Raw genomic sequence first — 22,439 nt, forward strand, 5'->3', positions numbered from 1 at the left:
CAGTGGAGAGAATACCACATGGGGCAATGCGCCGAGGTGAAGAGATCAACCTGTGCATTCCCAAACCGTTCCCAAATGCGCTCCACCATCTGTAGGTGAAGTCGCCACTCTGATGGATGCGCACCCTCCCTCGACAGGAGGTGCGCTGCCCTGTTCGTCACTCCAGGAAGATGTGTAGCCCGTAGGAACAGCAGGATCCGATGCGTCTAAGTCAGGAGTTGGAAGGCGATGCAATGCAACCGAAGCACCGGAGGGCAGCTGATCCAACAGCGCCTACCCTAATTGCGTGTAGTCACACTGGTCAGCGTGTAGCGTATACCAGGGGACACACAAGTTGAAGCCGCGGCGGGAGAATCTGTGGACAGAGTACAATAAACAGTGCAAACAATAGTGGGAAACACACTGCTGCTGCTGTTGGATTTTTTTATTTTTTATTTGAAGGCCCAATGCACCGATGTGGGCGGGCCAAGGCAGCTGGCGTGGTCTACTCTGTCGCGGGGCTAGTAAAAATACAGCGTGGAGGACAAGGCCTGCTGTTGTTTGTTTTTTTTGTATAGCTGTAGCACATCACAGGCAAGCAGGAGTACCCTGTGTGCACTGCAGATGTGCCAGCAAGGTATTTCATTCAACAATATATATTTTAACTATTTAACTGCTAACAGCAGCCAGCAGAGTCGCTCAACAGTGAGGGTAAGGCGAAGCCTAGTCCCGTTGGCATGCTTCCACACAAGTGAAGGCTAGAATAGACAACACTCACTCTTTTAAATCAACACTGCACAGGACGTACCACAGATAGAAAGAAGCAGCCTGCAAGGATGCTGAGGAAAGATAGAAAAGGCTGAATCAAAAGTCACTGATTCAGTGAAAGCTGCAAGTCAGCTTTCAGCCTCAAAGGCAAGGGAACTGCAGTAACTCAAGCTTATTTTTCAAAAAATGCACAGATACCAACACAGAGGATCTTACCTTACCATTCTGAGAGGCAAAAAGAGAAATGGCTTCTGTGGAATGACCGTTTTAATCCCTCGGTAGGCGGGACTGAGGGCGTCATCCCAGGAAAGGGCCTATTGGAAGCTCTGGTATAGAGAGCTCAGAAAATACCTATCAATAGGGTGGCATATCCCATACGTAATGTTTTGGTGGTCATCTTCGAATTGAAAAGGCACCATGTGTGTTTGTTCCTGACCACGGCACACAGAAATAAATTGAAGTCTTTGTCAGGAGACCCATATGTTTTATCTGCACAAGATAATGTATCGGTCCAATGGGCCCTAGGTAAGGTGTGCATTATGACTTGAAACATAAACTTAAAGAAACAATTCTTAAAACAGTGTGTGAACTTGTAGCCAAGGCCCACGCAATCTGGTTCCTATTAAACAGAACTGAAAGTTATGGCTCTTCAATTTCCCGTTTATTATTCAGTTCCCATCCTTAAGAATGCCTGTTTCTTGCAATTATAGCATACAGTGGAACAAAAGGAAGTCTGCACAGTGAAGATAGATAGATAGATAGATAGATAGATAGATAGATAGATAGATAGATAGATAGATAGATAGATAGATAGATAGATTAGAAGGCTTATAACTTCATGGTGAACAGTTACTTTATTTTCTGATTCCAGCCCATTAGTTAAAAGAAGAGTAAGACAATTACAAATGATTAGTTAACATGAGTTACTTTAGTAAATGCAATATTATTATGCTGTAGTATTCCAAAGCAGCTTTAGCCTTTACAGATGTCAGACTGGTAGAACACAAAGAGCAACAGTTAATGCTGACTTTACAGTAAAGTTTTGTGAGATGGTATATTTTATATGTTCATGTTCTCTATCCCCAAATGCGACCTAACTTTCCTAATCAGGTTAAATCCTCCTTAGCCATGTCACTCTTGCAGGGTCACATGTAGGTCGTAGCTGAGATGAATGGCCATATGGCTTAAGCTCAGTATCACCCCCCTTTAGATGTATTGTATACAAGGAAATCCTTAGAAGCCTCTTAGGAAAAAAAAACAAAACAAAAAAAAACATTTGTACATTCCAGAAACAAGGTAGCCAGCAGTTAGAACCCAGGTCAATATTTGGTGACTTTCCAGGCTTAGATCACCTTCCAAGTTCACTATCATGTTTGGCACTCTGAATACAAGCCTGTAGATATCTAGTACACTGAATTTCTGCAAGTTATAGTGGCTTCTAAATGTCCTCAAAAGTCCATTACGGGTTTTTAAGCGGAGTCAGCCAATAAGATTCAACAGAACACGCGCTTTTAAAAAGTCAGTATGCTGACATTGTTGTCGTGGCTATGCTCAAACTGCTCTTTTTTCAAGTTATTGAAAGTGCTTGGAGAAACACAATCATTCCTGCTGAAAAAAATGGCCCAGCATTGAATCTTTTAAAAATAGTGTAGTTAAATGAACAAAAGCAATCAGAAATCGATACTAAATAAGTCATTTGGATTGGTTACACTATGTTTGAAATGTGTGTCTTTACTTTTAAAATTACAGGTTTGAATTAATGCATGTTTGGATTTTGACACTTAGTGTTCCCGTGTATTGATTGGAGGTTGGCCTTTATGTAGGTGATACAGGAAGTGAGAATAAGGGAAACGTAAGTGAGACTCGTAAACAAGACTAAATAGCTGCAGTATCCCTTTTTGCTCATATCGTGTACTATCCCAAAAAAGCTTTCAGAACCCACTTACTGTGAATCGACAATTGATACACAAGCCTTACAAAATCTTCTCAAAGCCAAAGGAAGTAGTTATCAGAAGCAGCCTCAAAAGAACAGCTACACATTGTTTCTCTTGGGATTGGGTACGTTTCTCAGTGGTTGTTTGGTAGCAGATCATAACATATCAGAGTGGTTTGAACTCTTGTACTGCAAGTCAGGGCAGTTTAAAATATGTACATTCCATGGTCAGTTATTCTTGAGGTAAAAATACACTTCCTACAGGAGTAAAGTAGGTTGCCAATGAGGTTATGTGAAATGGCTTGTCCTGAGTGCTTTGGTTGATTATAAGCGTACATAGTTATTGCCTTTTAGTTATTGAGATTAATGTTGGAACGTGGTGTATCTTTACTATAGGCTTACCTGTTGAAATTTGACAAATCACTCTCTGGATAGACCCCTCAATGCATACCAAAATTTTTGTACTCTCATTAACATCTCCTAAAGATGATCTTAACAAAACGTCACCACAACTAACAATTGGAAAAGAAGTTCTCTAGTTCTAGACTAGTGCTGGTGCTAGTTTTTTCTTTAAGTATACTGTAAAAGACCAAGCTTTATAGCTACTGCAAGTGGCTATTCAAAAAGCGTGTTTTGTCCAGCATTTTCTTGAATTGAGCGTTCAGGTTTTTAAACTTAAATACCTGAATGGAAAACAGACATCAAAAAGGAGCTCACGATAACCAGATTCCATGTCTGACGTTGTATTTTCACCATTACATTTTGTATGTCTAATAATCAATGAATCCTAAATTGGGTTTTCTTTTGGAATTGACTTTTTCTAACATGTCCTATAACACTTTAAATACCCTTTTTGAAATTGCTTAATCCCCTTGATTTGTAGTTAGAAACAGATTCAGGACCATAGCCTAAACATATTGACCGGTGAATTAAAGAACACATCTGACAAATGTTTTATCTTTGTTTCATACAACTGAGCTTTAGTTAGGCACAGACTGGGCAAATTCATCACCACTAAAATCTATTCTGGGTCTGATGTCTCTCACGAGTGGGTTTACCAAAAATCCTACACATGTTTAGTCTGTTTAATAACTGAATTGCATTGTAATCTGTGTAACCTATCCTTTGTAATTGGTTTTACTTCTGTTTGCAAATGGAATACCAGTCTTAAGACCACTTGTGCGAAAAATATATAAGGAATGATTAGAAATCCATAAGGATTGTAAAATTAAAGTTTCCACAGTTTGCATAAGATTCCTTTTAGAAAGGCTTTACAGTTATCCTCATGAAACATTTATCAAAATAGAGCCTTATGACTCCAATAAAATACAGACCAGATCTTTATTCCAAGAGATACTGAATCATCTTCAGACAGTAGGCTGAAGTGTATATTCCTTTCAGCACCATTTCAGTCTTCATAGTCTTGCCAACTTTCTGTCAGACTCTCCTGGTGGTCACATTTGTTATTAAAATACATAATTATATTAACAACGTTAGAAACATTTAATGGCATTACTTTTTCAGAACTTACAAAATGTAAATGCTAAATCCTGAACGGGAACTAGAAACCGTATGAGAGATTTCCACTGGTCATTAACACAAATCTATTTTCTAAATAATTTGCTCTTAGGGGATGCTCATAATAAACCACCACCAAAGGTGAAATGAAAGAAAAAAGCCATATGCTAGCATACAAAGAAAGAAAAACTTTGGCAAAACTCCTCAACATTTTATGAACCAGCTGAGCCTAGTTATCTATTTGCATAATAGAAAACACAGACTACACTCCCACCCATACTCTCAACAATGTTTTCAACTTGCAACGCAAGTGCCAATAAAACATGAAGCAACAACAAAAAATACATAGAAATGTCCATCACCACTTATGGCCAGTGAAACTTCACGATCCAAAAATGTGTGAATTAAATACACTTCCAATGTCTCCCTTCCATTACTTAGTTGGCATGACTTGTGTAGCATGATCAGTTTTACTGAAAGCTTTCCAGATTTTACAGCTGTGTTTTTACCTCCTGTGCTGTGTAAAATACTGAATTGTTTTGCACCGTTTACAATTTCAGTCCATAAAATTACATTTTCAGTTATCCCACAAATATCTCCTGTAGCATTTTTTAAAAGTACCAAATAACAGCAAGGATAACTGTTTGGAAATATTTCATGATGACATTGGATATACACAGTGACAAAAACCATGCGTGAACTTTCTCAAAGTTGTTGTTTATTTTCTTATTACTGGTGTGACGGGAGTAAAAAACCTGGTGGATTACCGTGGTGAAGGAACCCAGGACTATCCTTAATTTCTCGGACGGGAGCCGAGAGGCAGTGAGAGGAAAAGCCTTGCTGCAGCATGGAGAAACCCTTTGCTTTTTTTGTTGTTGTTTTTGTGTAACCGCAACATTTTTGTTTACCTTTTCTATTTTAAACCTGAGTTTAACATTGCTGGTATTCCAGGTAGTTTTCTTTTTTGTTTGTTTGTTTTCTGCAATACTGGACTGTTTATTTTTGTTGTGTATTACAGTAAAATCCTGCCCAGATACCATTGCTGGTACTGGGCTCCAGGACTGACATCACTTCTGCTGTGTGCTGTCATTTCCGGTCCTTCCCTAAGCTCCGCCCAACACGCTCCCACAACCGGGAAGTACTTTTTAAAAGTTGCTTTAAAGATATGGTGCCAGAATTAAAATGCAGTTTACTTTTTAAGACCATCATCAAAAGGGGTTGTTTAATTACTCCGATCACAGGATGTCAGGTTACTTACTACTCCCAAAATTCAGAAAAAAACACAGGGATAGAGCATTCAGCTATAAAGCCCCTAAATTATGGAATAATCCACTTAGCCCAGTAAGGAAAGCTCCCACTGCTGTTGCCTCTAAAACTAGATTAAAAACATTTTTTTTTATGTAGTTTATATAGATCTTTAAATGTTTTCTTATCCTTTCTTGCTTGTTGTAATATGTATTCATGTTTTTATCCTTATAAAGTGCTTTGCGACGATCTATCGTGAAAGGCGCTATATACAAATAAAGACTGAGTGATTGATTGATTGACTGAATTAAACTCTTCGATTTTAAAGCCACGATCACCATACTGTAGGCTTAAGTATATAAAAAAAGCCTGATTAAATTAATACCCCAAATAGTCTTGCCTTGCAGCATTAACACAGTGTAAAAGTAGATACTTTGATCAATATGGTCATAAAAATAATTTTGATACATTTTGGATGTTTATATCACTAAAACCTAGTTTCTGGTAAACTGTGCCAAAACTATGGGATAATGTACAAAGCTGAAACAAAGGAATTATTCCACATTGTATGGAACAGCTTTAAAAAGTTTTTAAGCTTTCAAATGTTCCAGTAACAGATTAATTATCTTGAAGCAACTTTAGAACATTTTCAATTTGGCACAAAAAGTTAGTTGGCAGAATATCTGACATTTTTTAATCATTTGGTTCAATGCCTGGTTTTATCAAATGACTGTGCTCTGTACATAAAATTGCAAAACAAAAGAGACAAACTAAAATGCAGTTCTGTCAAAAACGATGAAGGGCCAACAATTCTGCTCAGGATTATGTAATCCTGGTGTCATTGTATTTAAAATCTAAAATGAAACATGCAGGGGCAATGAGATAATAAACAATGCAGAGGACAAGTAAAAAGCCTATAAATACTCATCAATATTTATTGCTGTTAAAATCATCCACCAGTAAGTCAAATAAATAAAAGTATAAAGCCAAATACCCATTAGTTCAATTGGCCACTTTACTTGTAAACTAGTCTATAACTAATCAAACTAGTTTCACAGCATTCCAGATGGATCCTTCAATTTAATCCATTTGTACCCTAACACTACACTGCATCTCAACAAACATTTAATAAGGAACATTTCAGATGGAATTGAATGGTAGATCAAAACCTTTTACTAGGCTCACAAACTCTGTGTTGTTTGTCTTACAGCATTCCCATCCATCTTCAAATTACTTGCCACTGTTTGTTAATGATATTTGCCAACTCCTTAGTAAACAGCGCCATGTCCTAGATAGATGGGTCCCATTGTTCTTTGTGTACAGACCACTTTCCTCTCTTGTATCTGGGTATGTATTGCTTTATATTCTTTATATACCAATTGAGGCCAGCTGGAACCAATTTTAAAAATATCACTCTTTGGGAAAACCTGAATTCCCATGATCTTGGTCAGTTAGCTAAATGGTAACTGAACCTTTATCTGCACTGGTTTCCTACAATTTAAGATGCTTAAGCAAACGTTTTCTAGTTTCACCTCCAACAACGTGCATTCAACAATGGGCAACATCAGTTAATTGGCTGGTCTACCACATTGCCTTCTACTGTACTACACATGTTAATACTAATTAACCAGCTAGGCCTTACATGTATGTGATGATGTTTGGAACACTTAAAACAAATACCAATCAATTTACCATTTCCAAAAAAAAATAAAAGAAGAAATTGAAGAACGCAGTAACTATATAATGTACAATTCTAAATTCAGGAGAAACAGCTGCTCAGACATCTTTAGCCTCTACTAAAGATAAGACAGAAGCAGTTGCCTTTTCAATCACTGTCTACAGTAAGCTGCGTTTTAATCAATGTTAAGGACTGAACTGGAAAAAGCTTGCATCGGTACTGTATTTAAACATTCAGTCTGTTCTTGATTGAAGCTATTGGATTTATTTGTCGGTCTATACCAACTGTTAAAATTAATGAATTTGTCTTAGAAACAAATTAAAATAAATCAGTTTTACATTTAAACTTAAATATACTGTTGTCCCATATTTGGGGCATTCTATATTCCAGGGTATTCTCAGGCAGGATCTAAACCTTTGAACTCTGGTAATGTGGCAACAGTGATGACTATTGAGCCACAACAATGCAGTTTAGGGTTGAGAAAGCAGGTTGGTTAGAAGTTCAGATTCTGCACCCTGGAATTACAGCACATCTCAGACCCCCCACTAAGCATGAAGTTCTCAAAATATTGCTGATTACTTTGTTTGCGACAGAGATGAATAGGTAGCCCCTTAGCAACAGAAAGAAATCCACAAAGCCCTCAACACAGCAGGCTGGGAAGTAAGAACATGTAAGTAAATAGAATGGGTCAAAAAGGTCACGACCCAGATAGTTGAAGACTGTCCTGCTGGGAATCTTCAGAAGAAACAGTAGGAAAGTTAGTGTTCTCTTTATACTTCTTTTTTACAAAATATGTAACTCAGATAAAACCGCGCCTTAGCTATTATGTTCAATTTAGTTCATAGCCCAATTACATTAATGTGTTAAAAGATGCATTCCTGTCCTGGCCAAACCTAGTCACCTTGGAAAAGCCTGATTGACTATATAGCACTGTAATGTCTTCCCTTGGAATACTTTCAATACAATCTCTCACACCAAATCATTGTTTCCATTGACAAAAAAGTTTCTCACACACAACATTTCTTCAGCTGCTGGCAGACCTTAATTCACATTTATAAACACAGCAAACTCAAACACTTTAACCAGTTGAAGATATATCTATCTTTGAGAGAAAAATCAAATGTTTTGGACATAACCACAAGAAATCTCCACATCTTAAACATGTGGGAACTATATAGTACAAAAGGGATAAAACATGCTTTTACTAGAGAAATGCATCATACTGTAGTACATTTGAGAGCAGTACTTTGTTGTCCGTACCAAATAGCTTTGCAGTTGGGAAGGGTGGGAGGTTTACTCCATTAAAACATAAAGAAGGGGTATTGTTTCTTTGTAATCATTTTAGCTATCCAAGAAATGAAAGCAACAGAGACTCCTGCAGGGTCAGTCTAGAAAAAAAAAACTGACCAATTACTCCCACTGCCCATTTCAACTGTTATTAATTTAGTACAGAAGAGCTTTCATATCCACACATTTCTCGTGTTGTTCTAGTGGTTTTACTGGAACAGTTTTATTCCATGTAAAACTGGCCAAATGAGATTGTATCTTTATGACCTTTGCTGGTTAGAATTTACAGATTGCATAATGGATTTGATGTAGGGTATTCATTCCAGAAGAGTAGTTGAAACTTAGCACACTTCTCATAATGTAAATTAAAGATTCCTTTAAGTCAGCTCTAAACATTTTCACATTATTATGATAAGACAGTAGAAATCCAAACACTCTTGTGGGTCACACTTGTGTTCACTGCGGGCAGCTGCGTGCTTTGAATCCTTCCCTATAGCAAATGTTTCATACAACGAAAACCACAGTAGGGTTAGGGATATAGGAAGCAGAAGAATTGGGTACTGTTGAATTCTGCTCAGGTACACCCCACGTACCTGACAGGTTTTCACATTGCCATGGGCGTCTGAGGAATCCACTTGGAGAGATCTCTGCTGTTTGCCAGTATCCCTGAAAATAGAACAGAATGTTTCTAAAGACATTATACCTTTGTGCTTTGTAAATAAAGTTTGTTGCAATTTGAATATTTGAAATAAAAAATAAATAAAAAAAATCAGGGATGAGTTTAAAAACATGTGTTGAATGTGACCATTCCCAAATTGACTAATTGATTCTCTCTCTCTCTTGATTCCCACACCCTTTTACCATACTTCTATACAAAATACATATCTAAATGTACAAATGGGAGATTTCACTTGGAGTGTAAAATATCATTTTGATGAATTGATTCTACATGAACAGTGAGAAGCCTCTTTCCAATATGTGCTCTTGTCCAGGCTGCAGACAAAGCATAAAAGGAAGTCAGGGTTACATAATGTTGTGGCATTTTTACATATAAACAGTTCATTAAAGATAGTGGATCAATACTTCCATGTGGTACAAAATGCTACTTTAAGAAGATTATTATTTCACATATATGTTAATCCCTAAAAGGTAGTCCCTTCCTGAACCCAATAAATGTAAAGCTACAATTAATGCCCTATTTAAGTAACCCAAGTTGCAATGCATACTGGGTTTTAAGCCATGAGTTTACATTACTTCCCTCTGAGCATGCAGCCAGCCTACCCACCACAAGGGCTTAATAATGTCCTTGTAAAATATGGCTGTTATGTTAACACAACTAAATCTGTAGTTCCGAAGTTCAGAGAGCAACAAATGAATATCTGTACAGAGTTTGCAATCTGGACTGAGTGAGTCCTTGGAGACAGCCTAAGGGTTTTTCTTGGATGTAAAAACCTTAACAATGACAATGGAGGACAGTAACTAAAAAAGACAGGAAATAAGGATTCCCTTTTAAAGAAAACATAATATTTATTTTTAATGTATACCCTCTCCCTCAAAACACACACACACACACACACACACACACACACACACACACACACACACACACACACACACACACACACACACACACACACACACACACACACACACACACACACACACCTTTCCAGCTCTTTTTCCCTTCTTTTTTTAATCCTTAGCTCTTTTCCTTTTGTCTGACTTTCTTACTCTCTAAGCCTTTTTCACATCTGCATCTGAATATATCGAGCTTGGTACTCAATGTGCTCTCTTCACTGACAGGGCCTTTCTTGGTGAATTCTTCTTAAAGTAATCTCTGTTTTATTCCACCACCCCCACCTTCTAATGCTGTCCGTGTTCCACAGAAGATTAGAACAACACAAAACCCAGCATAGGGTCAAAAAGGGTACCTAAGCCCATGAAAGAGGGGGGAAATGCTGTTAGCACCACTAACCCAATCAGTTTCACTACCGTTCTTTTCATTTAAACAGCAGCCATTGTTGGTGTGCTGTACTTTCCTGACATTTTTTTTAAATGAAGATGTCACTATAATTTTAATCATTTTACTCACATCTGTTAATATATTTTGTATTCAGTCATTTTACTGAGCTTTATTGGTATATTAAACTTGTCTTCATGGCTTCCTGAAACTCATGCACACAATCTAGCTCTAGACGAAAGCACATTGTAGGGCATACACATCCAGCTGATAATAAATATAGCAGCTTTTCATAGTAACTATTACAAATCAACATATGTTTTATTTAAGAAAGAAAACAAACACCTTACCAAGAACTTGCTGGCCTTGTTTCCTGGCATACTTGCAAAGGTGATTTCAAGATCTATTGGAAAGATGAGACTGAGGACATCTTCTCCCTGGTTTTTCTCAAATATGATAGACTCCTCACAGTCGATAAAGAGGGTGATCTTATGGGCTTCCAGGTTAAAGGCCATGCGGGCCCACTTGCTATTGGAGAAAGGCGTGCCCCCTGGGAAGAGAATGGTGGCAGGCTCCATGCTGTGGACTGCCCTGTACTCCAGACGCAGCTGGTTGGACCTGGTGCTAGAGACCAGCTGGAGGAGAGGGTGCCCGTCTTTTTTCATGGCAGTGGGGGAGATGAAGGAGATGAGAGTGCTGTCTGAGTTCTTGGCCTGCTGTGCCACGAAGTGGAAGCCGATTGATCCCTGCATGGTGCTGAGGAAGTATATGGAGTAATCCCGTGGAAGAGTCAAGTGGGGCACCCTCTGGCGAAACTTCCAGGCTGGAATTCCAGATTCCAAGCCCTTAGCCTTGCTAACACCCTTAATAGACCTAGTGATGTTCAGGGCTTCCAGTAGATCAATGACTTAAAAAAAAAAAAAAAAAAAAAAAAAGTAATGATTGTATTTACATTGTTTTCTAGGAGATTACTTTAGCCCTCTTTATTGTATACGTTCCTGAATGATGACACCAGTTTAAAAGATGTTTACAGAAATAAATGTTTTAAGCTATCTGAAAAAATCTGTAACTAATATTATTTATATACACACATAAGCAATGTGCTTCAACCATGAGAGTATAAAAATGTACCTTATAAACATTGAAATGTACTTTTTAAATCAAACCATAAAAGGTAACATAGGTACCATAACAAAACAAAGCCACATAGCCTTTCTTAAGTTTAATACACTGTAGTGGTATGGATGTGAAGCTAGACCCTTAAAAAACCCAGACCAGGGTTAAACTAGCCTCCAAAATTGTTTTTGTTTTAAATTGTATTTACTCAATCACTGGAATGCATTTACGTAGCATAAACAAAGTAAAAGAAAAATCAATGATAAATGTGTCCTTTAAAGCAATTATCCCCTTTATTGGATGTAGTCTAGAGTCCAGTACTTTTCCAACTCTCCATTTTCAAGGGCAACAATTTTCAGGGCTGTTCAGGCATGTACAGTAGCTGTATCAGGTGCTATAGTGGGATAATCCATTCCCTTTCTAGAAAGTGTACCTCTCCAAAATGATCTATGTGTGACTGCCAGCCACCGGTGGATATCTTGTAGTACACTGTACATTCTGGTGCATAAACTTGCAACACTGATGTTTTTACCCTATCACTATTCTACAAACCAATACTACACTGGATTGACTATTTCATTGTTCCAGCCTCGTACCTCCAAGACCCTTCATCATTCGTGATTCTGCTTCCATCCTCAGATATTCACTACCACAAGGGCCTTAGATTTTTGATTCCCGAGATACTTATCCTATCTCTGAGCTGATAATTGTCAGTAGTTTATAATCTATTTCAAGAGCATATTTTCACAATACAGCCTTCCATTTGGCTTACAAGAGGCCCATACTGAGAGCCGGGTGTACAGGTGATTTGACAGAAACACACCCCTGATTTGGGTTTTGTTTCTGTTAGTATGAAAAAAGACGAATCTCCCACCTACACTGTATGGAAACAAAACTGTTTCTACCATTAAACAAGTATACAATAGACCCCTTCCTCATTGAGACCGTCTGTTACAAAAACCAGCATGATCACATGAACTCCAAGAAAATACAAACTAGTCGCACATCACAGTTAATCCCCAGAAACATTATAACAAAATCTGTGTTTTTTTTAAAGACCTAATTAACCAGTATTTTAATTCTTGTACTTATCCCTGTATTGGTTATTTGGTTTCTGATTCTTCTGTTAAGGTGTAGAAGAACAAGATTTGAGGGCACATTACTGTGTTGCCTGAAAATAATCTTTTATCAATATACAGTTTGGGTAATACGAATGGGATATTGTAAGGTAACATTGTACAAAATGTACTGTCCTTGAGGCTTCTAAATTGTTTATGTGCTGTAGAGTATACGTGTAACACTGGGTGACAAACCGGTGGGTTCTGGAGCCATGACAAAGAAACAGACCTCGAATAAAATCTCTTCATTTCCATTTAAGTTGCTTTCTTTAGGATGTAAGAAAAAAAAATGTTCAAAATAATGCTGATGGGCTGCACGAGTGACACTTTCATTCGTCTGTGCTCCCAGATCGAGAAATACATAGGTTTTAAAATTAATTTTGGTTTAAGATAACTTTTTGTAATAATACAGGTGGTATGTGAACAAAAAAGTAGCCCAAGGACAGGAGGGCCACCCATGTTTGTTGACCATGTTTATGGTCCTTGAACCTTTTACAGCCTATTCAATAAAACTGTGTTCTTCATCTAAACAGATGACATTTAACATTTCGATTCTCTCCTCTTCTCAGCTATCACATATTTGACTATAGGTGAAGCTGGAATAACCTTTCAATGACCTGTGTGATGAAACAACGCGCCTAATCATTTCTTCGAATCACGTTCCACAACTGAGATTCTAGACAAACAGTCTGAGGAAATTCAAGTTGCAAGTTCTGGCAGAGACTGGGATGGGATACCTAAACAGATCACAGCTGGGAACAGGCAGTTTTCCTAGAGCTCTTAATTTGATCTTCTCTTGTAAATACTGTCTGGTGTATAAAAAATAATCATCTTCCCAGATAATATTATTAGTATTATTTATTGCATTTATATAGCGGTTTTTATACAAAAGTATAGCCAAGCACTGTATGGTACATAGCAGAAAAAAAGAACAAACCACAATACATTTGTATAGCATGTCACACATACAACTGCCATAGTCAGACCATATAAATAACAGTATACACAAAAGCAGCAATTTTAAAGTTACATTAAATCCCACTAAGATAAGAAAGTCATTTTATAAAAATGCATTTTTAGTGTTGACTTGAAAACTGTAACGGCACCAGCTTCCCTGACAAATGAAGGCAAAGCATTCCATAGTTTAGGAGCTCTACAAGAAAAAGCCCTCCCTCCTCCCATGTTGCTTTTGTTTACCCTACAAATAACCAGCAGCCCCGCATCCTGTGATTTCAGAGTGTTGTTTGGAAGATACAGGATCAGTTACTCCTGCAAATGACTAGGTGCTAATCCATTCAGGGCATTGTAAGTTAACAAGGGTATAATATGTTAACTTTTTCTGGTTTTAGAATTCTAGCGGTACTCTGAACAAGCTACAAGCAGGATACCACATGTTTTGGGACGCCAGAAAAAAGTGCATTAGTCTCTCAGCATCAGATATGGAAATAATTGTTCTACGTTTAGATATATTTCTCAAATGGTAAAAAAATACTTTAGTAACTTCCCTAATATGAGTCTCAAATGATAGATCAGGATCAAAGACGACCCCCAAACTCTTAATTTCTAGTTTAAGTTTTGATGAGAGACTGCGAGGGTCGAGCTCATGTAATCCCACATTTCCTTTTAGTTGGTTCTGTGATCCCACTAGCATAACCTCTGTTTTATCTGAATTCAACATCAGAACATTCTGTGACATCCAATGCTTGATGTCTGTGAGTCAAGCAGCTAAGAACACCCAAGCAGAAGAATTTCCTGGCTTTAAGGACAGATATAGCTGGGTATCATCCCCATAGCAATGGAAGTTCACTCCGTGTCTGCGGATAATGTCACCCAACTGTAACATATATAAAGAAAACAGCAATGGGCCTAGAATGGAGCCCTGTGGAACACCACAAACTTCTGATAATGCCCAATATAGACTAACTGAAACCTAATCAAACTTTATTCTAATTTTATGCCAGTTAAGGGGTCACAGGTCAAAAACAAATCATGAGTCATGTTAAAGTTCACAAAGTCAATAGAATAAAATTATTCAATAAATCTGCCTCACATTCTTGAGTTTGAAAGAAAAAAAAAACAACAACATTATGGCAAACTGATTTTACCACCTGATGTCCTGCTTATTACCCAACTAGCTTCTAATAACTGCAAGCCACTTGCTGATGCCTTCCCCAATAGTTAGACTGTATATATGAGATCTGAACCTGTCACAGAAGAGTCTGAAATGGCCATTTAAGATTTTATCCACTCCCACTCTCTGTAATTATTGCTTAAATCTTTTAAAAGAACTTCACTTACTTATCAGTCCCTACTATTGTATTTATTTATGTTTTGCTGGTGCTGTAACTTAAAACATTCGGCACTGTAATAACTTGTTGGCTCTTATGACTCATAGTTTTACTTCAGAATTTATGATGAACTGTTTAAAGTTATAGATGTTTCCACAGAGCATGTGCTTAGCTTCCTGTGATTTCTACCTGTCATTTCCAACAAGCTCCACATCCTATTCCAACTCTGTTAAATGTATTTTACATCTTCAGAAAGCTAAGCTTCTTGAACTGCTTTCGAAACATGCCAGGCTGAATCAATTAATCACAGGCTCCTCTCCCAAAACACAATTCAGAAAATTCTTCAGTCAGAAACTTTGAGAAACTATGAAAGTTTTATAATTCTCTGGTTTCTGCAGGAACTCAAGAATGACAATAAATTCTGGCACTCTCTTAATACAAGTCGCTTAAAATACATTGAAGGCAGCTTTTAATAGCACTGAACTAAACTCAAACAACAGTATAGTGAAAACTTGCAAAATGTTTTTTTTTTTTTTTTTTTTTTTTTATTATTACTGTTTAGTTCTGCCCTCTGGGAAGACAGTCTGTTTTTGTCAGTATTCATATTCGCCTTTTTTGTTTATTGGTGATAACTCCTGACCGACTCAATGTCATGCAATATTTTTTGGCAGATCGATAGTCGGTTTGGTCCACTCCTGTTTAGTCAGTGCTGGGGGATTATAATCAATTAAAAGGGCAGGGCAAGGTTGTACAGTTGTGTTTTGTTTATCATCTGGGATATGCTGTGCAGTATGTGTTTTTGTTTTCTATCGTGTGAATTTTGATTACGAATATGTTAGCGTGTGAGCAGACATATAGAAAGAGCAGAGCAGAAAGAAAGTATGTCAGTTTTATTTACATTTTATTTGCCTACATCAGTGTTACAGGAAATGTGTTATTGACCTTTCACTTTATAAATGGGGGTAAGTCTCAAAGTAATGTGATCTTTAGTGGCATGTGTGTACTCTATACCAAGACATTAGAGAAGTAACAAGTTCAAGTGACCCTTGCCAAGACAGCTTATTCCAGAATGTTTTATTGCCAGCGGTGAATGGTTTCCAGAGCACTGTGAAAATGTTGAGATGCGAGTTTTGGTACCTGGCTACTTTCTTGTTTTTTTTTTTTTAATTATAGACTCCATCCTCATTATAATGATGCCTATTAGATGTCACTCTCTGCGTTTCATACAGAGATGTGTTTGATAGTCTTTACAGAGATTGAGATGTTCTTTTATTTTCTGTTTATGCTAACCAGTTAATCCTAGCATTAGCTAATTGAATTTGCTGGATCATTTTCAGTGAAAATGTAGTTGGTCTGATATTTTTGTGCCCCTGTGTCCGTATATAAGTGTGCTAAATGTGGTTAAGATGTTTATACATTTGCTATACTATACAACAGCTGTTGGAACCTTTAAATATATAACTATGAATATAGCTTCATGATTAAGATACATGACCTGGCTATATCTTTGTAACTTTGGGCTTAGTGTACATCTGCATGTGATATTTTGTATCATTACAGCATTAACTAGTTCTAGTAAAATAATTCTTTCACTTCTCTTCTGAGGTAAAATCAATATTTACCACCACTGAATAGTAAACTGAGAGCCAACAACTGAACACTAGCAACGTATGTCAGTTGTGAAGATATATACCTCATGTGTATTCTTCATTTGGGGGTGTTGTGTTAATTTGTTTAATAACTTGTAACAAATGCCCATGCAAACTTTAATTCGTTTCAGGTCCTTCAATAGCTCAGCCATCAAGGTAACACAGTACTTCAACAAAGAAGGTCAGCACAACATACCATGCAAAGTTTCATCAGCCTAATAAGCAATCAGCAAAGAGAACTTTTGCGAAAGCAGGGCACAATGACCTACATTCATACCTAGAAAAATATGTGCAAAGGAGTGTACATTAATTAAAATTTTGTTTGTGTATAAAGTCGATTCTACTCTATTCCCAAATCAGTATCCTCAGCAGGGGAGAACGAGAAAGGCAAGAAAGTTCTAATTTTGAGTCCTTACCTTTCCTAGTAACCCTAATTCACATTTTCCTGTTGTTTTGATAAACTACATGAGGAGTGGAGGGTGTCAGGGGGTGTGACCTACTCTGGAGTATCTTTGCTAAGGATGTTTTTGTCTACAGGAAGCACAGCCCTGGAGTCACAAGTTGACAGTAACAGCAACACAGGTGCAAAGTAAGCCAGTTTTCACTATGTTGAGATACACTTCTATACAATACTTGATTTCCATGTTGTAAATGGGAGGTATCACAGCCAACATTTAAAAATAGCAGATAAATATTTACAGACTTGTCAAGCAGCTAGCATCTACTATAACAAGTGAGGTGATCCTCTTTGAAAAGGAGAAAAAAAAGCATCAGTTGCTGGAAGGTGGGGGCTGTGTAAGGTAGTGTAACTCATAACTGGTCAGGTGTTAAATTTAAACACTGGAATCTGGCCTCTTGATGGAACACTGAAACTTCCACTAAAGCCTATAAACAGGCAACATCCTCGCCATCTCAATCAGTCATTGAAAAAGAAGCTCAATGTTACTTGCATGCTGCTATCTAGAAGTAATAACCTGCTGGGAGAGATGAGACTGGAGAAGTTGTTACCTGTCCTGCAAATACATACTCCTGTCTCAGCATGATAAAGTTACATAACCACCAATGTACAAGGTTCACCACATCAGGGGGAGTAACAGCCTTTACCCAGGAAGACTATAACTTCTGCTAGCCTTGCTCATCCAAAAATGAATGCATGTTATCCTTTATAATGTGAAAGCCTTTGCATTGTATCTGATCTGCAGTTAGCCAGTGCTCTTCAAAGACAGTGATCACAGCTCTTTTGGAGTTTCCTAATCTTACTCAAGTATTGCACTTGGTATTTCCAAGCAAGCAAGCTACATAATTTCGCCTTTTTGAAAAATGCCTATATTACACATTGATGCCTAAATACATTTTGCAAAAACAGTTTCAAACACACACAATTTTTTTTTAATTATAGTACAAACAATGTTTTGTGTTCTTAGCACAAATATCGACAATGGCCTTCTGTATAGAAACACTGAACATCAAAGGAAGAAACCATTACGTTATAGTAGTTTTTTTTTTTTTTTTCAAATAAATTAAAAATACCAGCTACCCACTCAGATGTGAGATAAGACACCAAGGCTGCCTACAGTAAGATGGGTCTTACATGTGCTTCAGGTACTTTGCTACACAGTAGGCATACTGTACTACTGTTTTCGCTTCTGGTAGACTTTTGAGATATTTTGTAGTTTTCTTTTTTACATGATGTTAAATACAAAATCTAGATCATGTTCATATAGTTTATTCTTTTAATTATGTCTCAATCTTAAAATTCTAGGTGATGCAAAACTTTTCACCATAGCTGTACAGAGTATCCTGAAAGTCGTCATAAGCATAATTGTTACTATTAGTCGTCTCTCGATTTCTTTCAAATATAAACAATCTTTAAGCAAAGAAAAACAAACTCAGATAATTTTGATTTGTGGTGCAGATAGTCTTTGGTGCCCCTGATGAGACACCATGTTATGGCAAAAAGTTATTTATTTATTTATTAACTAGAAATTGTTTTTTAGATGACCAAATGGCCTTTATGTTTTATGCCTGCCACAAAGTTTGTCCCCTATTTGAAAAATATAAATAAAATAATTTTGGAATCAGTGTCTTCAAAGGTTTCTCCTTAGTGCCCCATTGTAACCTGCATGGGGCTCTGAGCACTTCTCGTATTAACAACTCCTTCAGTTTCAAATATCTGATTTAATTTGGTGCAAGCCCCATAGCACCATGTATGGGTATGAACACCGGCAACATCAGCAACCCATACAACACTAGTATTGATATAATGGTGCAGTGCTACAATAACTTAATGGTATGTGACTGGGAAAGATTGGCATTCAGTGCATTCCACAATAGAGCTACAAAAGTAAGAGGAGGACCATGCAGACTTTCTACATTGCAGTGCCATTTTTACTACAGCACAAGTTCCCACAATGATGTCTGTTTTTGTCAGACAACTGTCAGTGATGCCTGAGGAAACCAATAAGCCCTTGTTCTCTACGCTCCCTGCCCTGTATCCCACCTTACCTGGGCTCACACAGGCCCTGACTTTTGGAAAATCCAAAATGCCAATCGTGGGCTTAAAAAAATGTGTGTAAGAAGCTTCATTTTCAAACCTAAAAAAACAAGGACAGGATGACACTAACACATGCTCGCTGTAGGACAATGGCTAAAAATTATTTAAAGTATTAATTATTTATTTATTTAAATTATCCCAAACAGTTACTCTACTACTAGTATGGCTTCCGGTAGACTTTTGCGATATCATTTTGTAATTTCTTTAATTACATGATGTTAAATAAAATATCTAAATTACGTCTACACTGTAAAACTCAAGGTGATGCCAAACTTATGGCCATAGCTACAGTTCAGCTTTGCCAATAAATAATTGGCATGCCTGAATTCCCGAACAGTGCTATGACAGAGTAGCTTGGAATTGGGCCCACAAATGGCATAGGGGCAGAAAGGTTTCCCTTCTCCTACACACCTGTTTATCTCATCAGGGGAACCCCAGAGGCTAGGTAGCCTCAGCAACATGAAAAACAAGATGCACAGGACAGGAGACAAGCTGTAAGAATACAGCAACAGGCCTGGTGAAGATATTAAGGAAATACAGTAGCTCTGATGACAGCTTGTTTGCATTTCCCAAATGAGCTCTTTAAACACCCATGAGGGACACCCTTACTCGACGGACATCTTGAAATACAGTTTTCTGATACCTTCTGTATCTCACAGTGAATATTCAGAGTGCATGCAGGGCACATTTGTGCTTATCGGTACATTTTTTCCCCCACCACAAGTGAGGATGAATATCAACTGCTACCAAATAAGAAAGTCAATTCTATTTTTGCTAATCTCACTGTGGATTCTATACAAAAAAAAAAAAAAAAAAAAAAAAACAGAATGAAATGCTGGTGACGGTATGTTATAAAACAATAGAGAATTGATATGGAGAGATCTTGAGACTAAACGCATTTAGACAGTAACAGTGTTCATAAGTTAAAGGACTGAGCTCAGCATAACAGTATACTGTTTGTCATATACAGAATACTGTTTTTTGGTTATATATATATATATATATATATATATATATATATATATATATATATATATTGGATATAGGAACAAAATCTGTTGATCTGCCCTTATATTATGTTTACCTAGTTGGCACTTGAGACAGTAATGTTCAATATTTACTAAGTAACCAAGGTTGCATAACTATTTTCACATTTCACATATTCACTATGAGCAACATCCACATTGGGGACACTTCTGTTCCTTTTTTTAATTTAAAATGTGTGTTCAAGAAGCAAAACAACAAATAGGTGTACATGTTATAGATAGCCCTTCCTTAACATTTGTACTGTACTTCAAACATTTACAGTTTCTTTACTCAAAAAACTTTTAAATGATGTTAACGCTATCTGAAGCAATTACTAACAACACCGGAGTTACACTGCTGTCTGATCTTGTGATGGAGAAACTTTAAAGCTGTGTGCAGCCCATGCCCCAGAAAACAATACAGCACTAGTAACATACCAACCCTCTGGGCACCGAGAGGAAACCACAAGGGAAACTGTAAAGAGGCTGTGAGTTGATATTTATCAAAGGACGATTAATTGAGACAATTTAAAAGGCTTTTGCCAAGATTTCAGTCTGAATAATTGTCTATAGACTTCGACCCCTATTAAACTACGATTTGGAGCTGTATTCAAGTTGCATTAGTTACATTTACTCGTAAATATTGTGATATTAAAATACATGAAATAAAAAGCATAACTGTATAAAATGACATTAACATTATTCCCGTGTAAATGTTAGTTGTGTAAATGTTAGCTGTAACGGAAGTCCGCACGTTGCAATGTGATGTAGGTTTAAAGCGCTAAAATCTCGTCTGCATAGACACCTTTTCAGGACTGTGATCTAAATCAAACCGTGCGTTATTCCTTAAGTTTTACAATAACAAACATAAAAGGAGACATAGCCACGTACCGTTCTCGTCGTAGTAGTCGTGGAGATGTGTGTCAAGCTGAGCTCCCGGTGTCAGGAAAAAATTCCAAAATATAATCACGAACACCTGAAGAAAGAAAGTAACTCTGAGCCGAGACATCTCCATTCTTAATTCTCCAGCTTTCATGCTGGTCCAAGACCTAACAGGACTGGGGAAACACTTGGGCTTTTTATCTAAGTTTAGGATTCGCGTTATGTGGCTGTAGTTTTAAAACCTAATTGTTTTCCAAAATGTGTACAAAATAGTACACACGTTCTCATTTAAAAATTAACTAACCAACTAAATGGTATGTATTAAAAACTTCCAAATACCAAAACATGAGTTAAAGCTTTTGAAGAAACAACAGATCTATATATCAGTGCAACACAGTACATCTGCAGTTTATGTTGAAGGCTATTGCACTGTCTAAAGTCTCCTTTGTAGTAGGTTGCTGAGGCATAATTCAAACATGTTCCAGGAAAACAAATAAACTAAAACCTTAAACAACAGAAATGTATCCTTTTAGAGAACAGCCTATTGGATAACAGATTTGATTATTATTATTTTTTATTCTCATTAGTTCTACAACTTGTTGTCATTTTGCTTCTGCACAAGTTAGTAAACCACTTGTAAAACTTCTGGAAGTTTTTTTTTTTTTTTTTTTTTTAAGGAGCAATTTACCCCCTTAGGGGGAGAGCCGATTCCTTGGGATCCACCTCCGAGATGTCTGAGCTAAAACATGGTGTGGATTAATTCAGGATAGGAACAGAGCAAACAACAACCACCTAAAAAAAAAAAAAAAAAACAACCCACTGTTCTGCATAAAGAATTAGCAGTCACTACTGAAAGAGCTAAAGTCCAAAATATATACTTAAGATGTTTTAGCTGGAGTATGGAAAGGAAGGGAAGGTTAGAATGAAAACCCAAGTGTATGCAGTTTTAAAAAAAAAAGTCTGAAATCAGATACAAAAAAAAAAAAAATTGAACATTTTCCACTTTAATTTGATGTAACCTATATAAAGAGAAACACCTTAAGTTCCCTCATCTTGTTTTGTATATTTGGTGGTTGTGAAGGATTCATAATCATGTCACAATGTATAGGGTACTGGTAAAAAAGACAAATACAACTGGTACTCTTAATTGCTAAGGCACTTTATATCCATACTTTGTTTTGTTTTTATTTTTCCATGTCTATGATTTTATATATATTCATATGGGAAAATAGTTTCTTATGCCTTTACCTTATCATTTTTGATTGAAAGTTTTTGGAGTTATGGATTCATTACATACTGACAAAAAATGTGTAATTCTGTGTTGCTACCGTGTAATTTCAAAATATCATGAATGCTGGAAAAGGTTAAAGCATCTAACACTGATAGAAATGGTCTCATCTTTATTTCTCTTCTGCGTGTCATTTCATGTTGGCTGATAA

General features: G+C 36.9%; 1 protein-coding gene across 2 annotated transcripts in view; it reads right to left on the reverse strand.

Annotated features, from left to right (window-relative positions):
* LOC121319895 (kielin cysteine rich BMP regulator) overlaps positions 1-21,626 on the reverse strand; it is a 92,408-nt gene extending 70,782 nt beyond the window's left edge. For both annotated transcript variants that reach the window (XM_041257836.1, XM_041257835.1), the window contains exons 1-3: positions 21,010-21,626; positions 10,719-11,275; positions 9,002-9,074 (exon numbers count right to left, since the gene is read on the reverse strand). In XM_041257836.1, coding sequence (XP_041113770.1) covers positions 9,002-9,074; positions 10,719-11,275; positions 21,010-21,154 — 775 coding nt within the window. In that variant the 5' untranslated portion in view covers positions 21,155-21,626. The remainder of the gene's footprint in view (positions 1-9,001; positions 9,075-10,718; positions 11,276-21,009) is intronic.
* Positions 21,627-22,439: the final 813 nt, after the last annotated feature.

Source organism: Polyodon spathula, chromosome 8 (assembly GCF_017654505.1).
Source record: "Polyodon spathula isolate WHYD16114869_AA chromosome 8, ASM1765450v1, whole genome shotgun sequence".
NCBI classification, from domain to species: Eukaryota; Metazoa; Chordata; class Actinopteri; order Acipenseriformes; family Polyodontidae; genus Polyodon; species Polyodon spathula.